General features: G+C 33.1%; 2 protein-coding genes across 2 annotated transcripts; both read left to right on the forward strand.

Moving 5' to 3' along the window:
* The first annotated feature begins 5,240 nt into the window (after positions 1–5,240).
* LOC131642638 (receptor-like protein EIX1) lies at positions 5,241–8,604 on the forward strand. The gene is made up of 2 exons (XM_058912861.1): positions 5,241–8,348; positions 8,432–8,604. Exon 1 carries the CDS (start codon positions 5,405–5,407, stop codon positions 7,019–7,021), a length of 1,617 nt encoding a protein of 538 aa, XP_058768844.1. The 5' UTR covers positions 5,241–5,404; the 3' UTR covers positions 7,022–8,348; positions 8,432–8,604.
* On the forward strand, positions 7,503–8,345 carry LOC131642639 (receptor-like protein EIX2). Its single transcript, XM_058912862.1, has one exon. It carries the CDS (start codon positions 7,503–7,505, stop codon positions 8,343–8,345), a length of 843 nt encoding a protein of 280 aa, XP_058768845.1.
* Positions 8,605–9,274: the final 670 nt, after the last annotated feature.

Consider the following 9,274-nt stretch of genomic DNA (forward strand, 5'->3'; position numbering starts at 1 on the left):
CGCTTAAAAAAAGCGCTGGTAAAGGGTCCCCTTGCGAAAGCGATTTTGAAAAAGCGCTGGTAAAGGCCCCCCATTTCAAAGCGCTTCTGAAAAAGCGTTGGTAAAGGCCCCCCCATTACAAAGCGCTTTTGCTAAAAGCGCTGTCTTAGGCCATGTATTTTTAAAAAATCAAACAGGACATCCCAAAGCCCTAATTCATTTTCACGATTTTGTTTGTCCCTTACAGTACGAACTCTCTCCTCTCAACTTCTCAACTCTCTTGTCTTCTTCTCCTCTCAAACCGCCGCACATCTCTCATCTCATAAAACCCAGAAAAACCTTCCTCCCACAAACCCCAAACAACAACAACAAGAACCCTAAGTAACCACAACAAGAACCCTAAAACATTTAACCATAACCCCAATTTCCAGAAAATAAAGATTGTTACAACACAAAATAAGCTTGATTGAAAGGGTTTCGTTTCTCAGCCTCTGAAAATGGTACTCACCTCTAGAGAAAGCTTGTAGGCAAAAGCGCTGCTATAGGTTTCGCTAAAAACAAATCTAAAAAACAAGGAAAAAAGCGCTGTTGTAGGGGACCATTAGAAAGCGCTTAAAAAAAGCGCTGGTAAAGGGTCCCCTTGCGAAAGCGATTTTCAAAAACGCTGGTAAAGGCCCCCCATTTCAAAGCGCTTCTGAAAAAGCGTTGGTAAAGGCCCCCCCATTACAAAGCGCTTTTGCTAAAAGCGCTGTCTTAGGCCATGTATTTTTAAAAAATCAAACAGGACATCCTAAAGCCCTAATTCATTTTCACGATTTTGTTTGTCCCCTACAGTACGAACTCTCTCCTCTCAACTTCTCAACTCTCTTGTCTTCTTCTCCTCTCAAACCGCCGCACATCTCTCATCTCATAAAACCCAGAAAAACCTTCCTCCCACAAACCCCAAACAACAACAACAAGAACCCTAAGTAACCACAACAAGAACCCTAAAACATTTAACCATAACCCCAATTTCCAGAAAATAAAGATTGTTACAACACAAAATAAGCTTGATTGAAAGGGTTTTGTTTCTCAGCCTCTGAAAATGGTACTCACCTCCAGAGAAAGCTTGATCCGATTAATCGAAAAACGACGCCGTTTCCTTCCCAATCGTCTTTCCATTCTCTCCGATCCCATTCAAACCCTAACCACCACCAACAACAACCTACCACACCCGGTGACAATGACAACCCCAAAAACGACGTCGTACAGTGTCCCGTTTGTTCACTCACACTTCCCTCCGATAACCACCGCATCAACTCTCATCTCGGTACGTATTTATCATCATCATCACCGCTTCATTTCATTTCAAATTTCATTTCAATTTCAATTTATGTTTTCAGATTCATGTCTCTCTCAACCTAAACTAAGCGGAACAAAATGAAAACGAAAACGAGAACTCACACAACAAACTCTACTTCAGTTAAACTTCACTCGCCCTGATCCACACGTGCCGGATTACACGCTCCTAAAAAAATTGCAATTCACTGAAAGTCCCATTGCTGATAAGGATTCTACAATTATTACAACTGAAGCTTTGCCATTGTCATCCGAATTCACTCCTATTGTTACTAACCATCATGATATTGTTGATAATGTTGATGATGAATGTAACCTTTTTGAAGTAAAGCTTGAGACTTTAATTGTGGGTCGGAGATATGCTGAACAAGAGGAAATATGTGCTGGTGATACAATCTCTCTTTTGAGAGACTCGCAAAATGTTAAGGATCCAAATGCCATTAAGGTTATTGTTTTTTCTAGCGTCACTCATATGTCTATGTTGTCTGTTGGTGTTTGACATAAATCCTAACATTTTGTAACAAACAAACTGTTAGTAACAAACTAATAGATTCAGGTACTTAGACTCACTTTCAAATCCAATTTAAGTAAATACATAGGCAGTTATTAGATTGTCATGACTTTTCAGGAGTGCAGCACTTTATCATTGGCAGGTTTGTCCGCGAGGTCTTTTGTTGACCAAATAATTGCATAAAGTGTGCTAACTATAAGAATAAAGTCATCTGGCAAAGCCATTCATGGTTTTTCCGTACTTTTTTCGCACATGTGGGGTTAGCTTTTCACATTTGATAGTCTCTACTCTTTACAGTGCAACTTCAACACCATGCTCGACATCACCTTCCTACATTTCAGTTGATCTTTGTACATGCACTACTAGAAAATTCGCTTTTAGTGACCGAATTAGAGACCGAAAAAGCTTAAAAATCGGTCACTACAACGTTTAGAGACCGATTTAGCGACCATTACTTTTCGGTTGAAAAGGTGCTAGTCGCTAAGCTTTTGCGACGAATTTAGTGACCGAAATTTAGAGACCGAATTCAGTGACCGATTTTAGTGATCTTTTTCATAAAATAAAATTAAAAATTGTGATACCTAGGAATCAAACTTGTGACCTCCGTGTATTTTAATAACAACTTGTCACTACACCACTTAACAACTATTGTTATAATATATATATATATATATATATATATATATATATATATATATATATATATATATATATATAGTTTTTTATAAATATATTATATGTTAAAACAATAAAAATATGAAAAATTTTAGTAAAAATTTAAATTTGAGAGATAATTAAAATCTTTAAAAAAAAAGGAAAGAAAATAGTAAAATAATAAAGAGGATTAACAATAGAAAAAGAACAAAAAAATATTAGTGACCGAAATTTCGGTCTCTAATTTATATATATAATTAAATTGTATATAAAAATATTTTTTGTGACCGATTTAGTGACCACTTAAAATTGGCTCATGAATATTAAATTTTTGGTGGCTAATTCGGTTACTATAGTGATCAAAATTTCGGTCACAAAATATTGGTCTCTAAATCGGTAGCTGATTTATTTTAGTGACCTCTTAAAATTTGCTCATGAATATAAAATTTATGTGGCTAATTCGGTCACTACAGTGACCAAAAATTTTTGATCACTAAATCGGTCACTAAAAGCGAATTTTTTAGTAGTGATGTCATTGAATCACTGGTCTTTGTTCCTGTAAGCACTTATTTGTCAAAAATTATTCATTTGAATTGCCTATCATTTATAATATTTCTTGTTGTATTACCTTTACTGATAAATTACCTATTGATTTCTACAGATTATGATCGGTATTCTGTTTTTCCTTTTTGAGTTTTATGATGACCAGCTTCTTGCTTTTATGGTCTTGATTCTTGTCTGGTTGTGTGAGCTATTTACTCTTATTAGGTATGTATCTGTCTCTAGTGTCTATCTGGTGTATGATTAGTTTAGAAAGTTACACTTTCATCCACACATATATTGTTATTCTATGATCAGCTAATGAGTATTTACTGTAACTTGCAGTGTTTGAACACCAATATCAATGAAGTTCTTCCCGCGCTTCTTTCTTCTGTATTTTCTGGTCTTTCACATATATTTCTTCTCTTATGCTTATGGTATGTTAATACTTTTTTTCCTTCAATATCAATGAAGTTCTTCCGGCGCTTGTTTGTGTGTCTGAATGTTCAAGCATGGCTTATCTGATTTATAACTTATTAGTTTCACAAGTAGGAAGATTAGTTTCACATTTCTAGTGTAGTGACAATTTACTTATGGGACTTATCTATAATTTAGTCAATATGTATTATATTCCTTTATTAACTTTTTTTTTCTTCTTCTTATTCTTATATGTATACATGCGATGGACAATTGAAGATAAATTAGAAGTTGATTTGTGCATTGTTGGAAAGTCAATTATGGCCATCGAGGAGTCACATTCGGCTGAAGATAAATTAGAAGTTGATTTGTATTGTATTTTGTGTTTTGAGAATTTGATTGTAAACTTAGCTTCTAGAGCACTTATAAAATTAGTGATGTTTTATTTGTATTTTGATAATAAATATATGCAATACTAATTCATAAAATGTTTCATATTAAATGTATTTTTTAAAAAAATTTATTTGATTAATATAGTAAATGTATTTATCAAAATATTAGTGAGAATTTGAGATATGTCAAAATATTAAAAATTATAAAAATAATAGGTTTATTAAAAACACCAACGAAAGCACTTTTTCAGAAAAAGCGTTGCCTTAGGCCTATATATGAAAGCGCTTTTTAAGAAAAAACGCTGCCTTATGCCAATATATGAAAGCGCTTTTTAAGAAAAAGCACTGCCTTAGGCCTATCTACGCCAGCGCTTTTGCCTAAACCAAAAAAGTGTTGTTGTAGGTCTTTTATTGCATAGTGCCTAGTATAGCATATTTCCACCTCTACTTGTAAGCAAGAATAGTCAACTTTATACCGCTATTAATAAATTTTTTTGTAAGCAAGCTTCATTAAGAGAGAACAAAAGTTCTCAAACTCAGTTACAAAAGATCCAAGAAAACACTACTCAGAGAAGAGAAAATTACACACCAAATAAAACTTAAGAGATATAAAACAAAAGGTTTTTACAAAACTCATAAAAATTACAATTGGCTTGTGTAATATTTCCGATAAAAGACCACCTCCATAACAGCGCTTTGATGTTCCAAACGACATCCAAAACGCTCCAATCTTCCTCTCTAAAAATAATCTCATTCCTACGGTTCCATAAACACCAAATTGTTGCTAACCAAACACAACATTCTTTTCTTTTTTTTTTACCCTCTTGTGTTTACAAAAACGACTCCACCTCAAAAAACTATCCTTTAGATCAACCGTTTCGAACTCATCAAAATCAATCCGACCGGCCACTTCCTTCCACACTAAAGTGGCAACATAACAACCAATTAACAAATGATAAGAAGATTTGGTATTGGCTCCAAAAAAAAACACAAGAAATATCATTAGAATTAGTAAGGATGCCTCGACGAACAAGCGAATCTTTAGTAGGAATCTTCTCAAGAAAACACCGCCATCCAAAAGCTTTTATTTTGAAAAGAAACTTGCATCTTCCGCTATTAATAATTGACTCCGTAGTTATATATATTCTGCTTATTTATAATAATAATAATAATAATAATAATAATAATAATAATAATAATAATAATAATAATAATAATAATAATAATAATAATAATAATAATAATAATAATAATAATAATAATAATAATAATAATAATAATAATAATAGTGACATATCATGCATTTAGCTTATTATTATTGTCTTGACTTTAATTTTCTTCATTTATCATAAAACCAAAGTCTTGCCCGTCACACAAGTTTGATAGACTTAAAGCCCCCACCCCACCAAGGAAAGAAAGAAACAACAAGGAAATTAGGTAGATGTGTTATTTTACTGTCTATAAATTAATATGCACCTTGTTTATCTTTATTCCACTTCACAATTCTGTTAACTACTATATCTCTTTTATTAAAACATCCACAAATATTTTAAACTGAGTTGAGTTAAATACAATGCTTCGTTCTGTGTTCCATTTTCTCTTTTGCATGGTGACAATTCTATGGATCAGTTTGTTATGTGCTGAAAGTTTTCGTATGAGTAAGTGTGTGGAGATAGAGAGGCGGGCCCTCCTCAAGTTTAAAAATGCTTACATTCATGGATTGGACAACCCTTTTGCCTCATGGAATGGTGAAGATTGTTGCCAATGGGAAGGAATTTTATGTAATAATTTAACTGGCCATGTAACCGGTTTGGAAATAGGTTACGCCCAGGGAATTGGAGGTAAGTTAGATTCTTCAATATGTGAACTTCAACATCTAACTTCTTTAAGTCTCTATGATAATCAGTTAGAAGGAAATATTCCAGAGTGCATTGGTTCACTTGCTCAGCTGATAGAGTTGAATCTTGCTTTTAACAAATTAGTTATGATTCCTCCTAGTCTGGGGAATCTTACCAATTTGCAAACTCTTTATCTTGCATATAATTATGATATGAGTGTAAATAGTCTTGAATGGCTTTCTCATCTCTCTAATTTGAGATTCCTTGATTTATCATTGGTGAATCTCACTTTAGTTGTTGATTGGTTGTCCTCAATAAGCAAAATCCCTTCTCTAACTACACTTCATTTAAGTTGTTGTATGCTCAAAAATGTCACTCATAAATCTATTCCCCATTTGAATTCCTCCGTTTCTCTTAAATACCTCGATCTTAGGGGAAATAATTTAAATTCTTCTATTCTGCCATGGGTTATTAATGTTAGCAAAGTTCTTGAATATCTTATCCTTTCACATAACTCTATGCAGCAAAGTATTCCATATGAGTTTGGAAACATGATGTTTCTTCAATATCTTGATCTCTCATATAATGAACTCCAAGGCAGTATACCAGAGTCCTTTAGGAATACATGTCAATTGAAAACTCTGAACTTAAATTCCAACAAATTGTCTGGCCAACTCGGTGACAACATACAACAATTATGTTGTGCAAATAATAGTTTAGAGTATTTGGATTTAAGTGACAACTCATTCAAAAGTGGGCCATTTCCTAATCTTTCATGCTTTTCATCCTTGGTGACATTATATCTTCAACATACCAATCTTGTCGGTATGCTACCAAAATCACTTTTCCTTTTATCCTCTCTTCAAATTTTAGATCTTTCTCATAACCATTTGAGTGGTGTGGATATCATTGATGATGCAAATCTATCGGCCATAAGGACGCTAGATTTGAGTTTTAACCAATTGAGTGGACCATTTCCCCACATAATCTGTCAACTTTCTAGTCTTGATGCATTGTTTATCTCTTCAAATAAGTTAAACGATATCATTAATAAAACACATCTATCAAACTTACCTGAGTTGGAAATTTTGGATGTGTCTCAAAACTCACTTTCATTTAACTTGAGTTCAGACTGGATACCGCCTTTCAAACTTACAGATCTATATGCATCGTCATGCCAGCTGGGTCCTGAATTTCCAGTATGGCTCAAACATCAAACAAAACTTTCTTATCTAGACATCTCTAGTACTGGTATTTCAGATTCATTTCCTAAATGGTTTTGGAATCTATCTTCGACATTGCAATATTTGAATGTTTCACATAACAAACTTAATGGACCTTTGCCAATATGATAGTTTTAATGTGTGGGATTTCAGTTTCAACCAATTGAATGGTCCATTGCCTCCTTTTCCAGAATTGCGTTCCCTATTTCTCTCAAATAATATGTTTACAGGGTCTCTATCTTCTTTTTGTACTTCCTCGGCTCAATATTTAACTTATTTAGACTTTTCTAGTAATTTTCTAGCTGGAAAACTTACAGATTGTTGGGACAAGTTTCAATCTTTAACATTTCTAAATTTGGCAAATAACAATTTATCAGGAAAAGTGCCTAGCTCATGTGGTACTTTAGGACAAATTGAATAGCTCCATTTAAATAATAACAACTTATCTGGTGAAATTCCATCTTTGATCCTTTGTCACAAGTTGAAATTAATTGATGTTGGTGATAACAATCTTCATGGAACATTACCGATATGGATAGGCCATCATCTTCATCAGTTGATTGTTATACGTTTACGGGCAAATATGTTCCAAGGAAACATTCCTACAAATATGTGCAATCTATCATTTCTTCAAGTATTGGATCTCTCATTTAACAATATCACAGGGGAAATACCACAATGCTTTAGTGACATAATTGCTTTTTCAAATTTGATGTTTCCAAGAACAAGCTTTCACTATTTATCCACATCAATTTCCTATACGGGAAGTGAAGAAGAGTATGAATTGGCCTCCTTCAATGACAAGGCAGTACTATCATTGAAAGGATCAAATAGAGAATATGATAAAACCCTTGAACTAGTGACATCCATTGATCTTTCTTGCAATCACTTGACAGGAGAGATACCTCAAAGCATAACAAAACTAGTGGCATTATTTGGCTTAAACCTTTCAAGAAATAATCTCACAGGATTCATTCCCAACAACATTGGTGATATGGAAAGTTTGGAATCACTTGACCTATCAAAAAACTATCTTTCTGGTAGAATGCCATTAAGCTTTTCAAATTTGACATTTCTTGGTTACATGAACTTATCTTTCAACAACTTAGAAGGGAAAATTCCACTTGGTACTCAGTTACAATCTTTTGATCCTTCTTCATATATGGGGAATACTGGACTTTGTGGCCCGCCGCTCATAAACCATTGTCCAGACGATGTGATCTCTTCAACTGGAAGCCATGAAAATGAAGATAAGTTCATAACCTTTGGGTTTTATGTTAGCTTGGGAGTTGGTTTTATAGTTGGATTTTGGGGAGTTTGTGGAACTCTAGTGATAAAAACATCATGGAGACATGCATATTTCAAGTTCTTCAAGAAGATCAGTGATTGGATTCAAATCACAGTAGTCGTATTTTTGATCAATATGAAAAAGAGATTTCAAGATGAAGACTAACCGGTAAGTTTCATATAATATATACCTTCTTTCTCACATATATAGTATTAGTTGACCTGATGTGTTTCTTTATCAATGATTTGTAGGTAAAGATTCCATTGAGAGAGTGATATAGCGCATTATCTTAGTCAATATATGTTCCATACCACTGTTTTGTCTCTTTTGAATGTATTATAGAGTAAAGGAAGTCAACATTTGTGTGTGTATTGTTTAAATCTTCATGTATTATCCAAGTATTATGTAGTTGAATTATATCTTTTTATTATATTTATGTTACATTTAATAATATTTTATTTGTTTAAAACGCAATAGATTTTGTATAGAGATTATAGTATTTTTATCTATTAGTTTTATGAGTTAATAAATTAACTGTTATGTTTGTTTAAATAATTTATAGCATAAATATTTTAGGTAATATTCTTCCATTGTCTTTTATTTTACCAACCATTGAGATGTCTCTTTGAAATAGCTTATATATTTTTGGATGATAAAACATATTTCTACTCTATTATTAAAATTAATTGCATGTATAAATAGATTTTATTAGACCGACTCGTTTACAATGGGAATCATCAAAATTGAGTTAAATTTTTTTTTTTGACTAAAAAGATATTCATTAATTCAAATTGAAAAATACATCGATCATTACAAATTCAAGATCGCTAAAAACGGAAAAAGGTGAATCTGCAAACAATCTTGCAACACCTAGGTTAATAGCATACAACGGCAAACTGAAAGTGCCTACAAATATTACAAAATAAAAGTCACCAGAATATTCATACTTCTGGATCAGCAACATTGACGCCCAAGTCTTCCTCAAATCTGCAATGATTTGAAGTAAATGTGTCAATCTGAACCAACAAACACCGTACTAAGACGGGAAAACCAACAAACACCGTACTAAGACGGGAAAACCAACAAACACCGCA

This window comes from Vicia villosa, unplaced genomic scaffold, assembly GCF_029867415.1.
Source record: "Vicia villosa cultivar HV-30 ecotype Madison, WI unplaced genomic scaffold, Vvil1.0 ctg.005485F_1_1, whole genome shotgun sequence".
Taxonomy (NCBI): domain Eukaryota; kingdom Viridiplantae; phylum Streptophyta; class Magnoliopsida; order Fabales; family Fabaceae; genus Vicia; species Vicia villosa.

What these genes read in the sequence shown, in the direction of transcription:
- LOC131642638 (XM_058912861.1), top strand. Translation starts at nt 5,405, where the DNA reads ATGCTTCGTTCTGTGTTCCATTTTCTCTTTTGCATGGTGACAATTCTA.
- LOC131642639 (XM_058912862.1), top strand. Translation starts at nt 7,503, where the DNA reads ATGTGCAATCTATCATTTCTTCAAGTATTGGATCTCTCATTTAACAAT.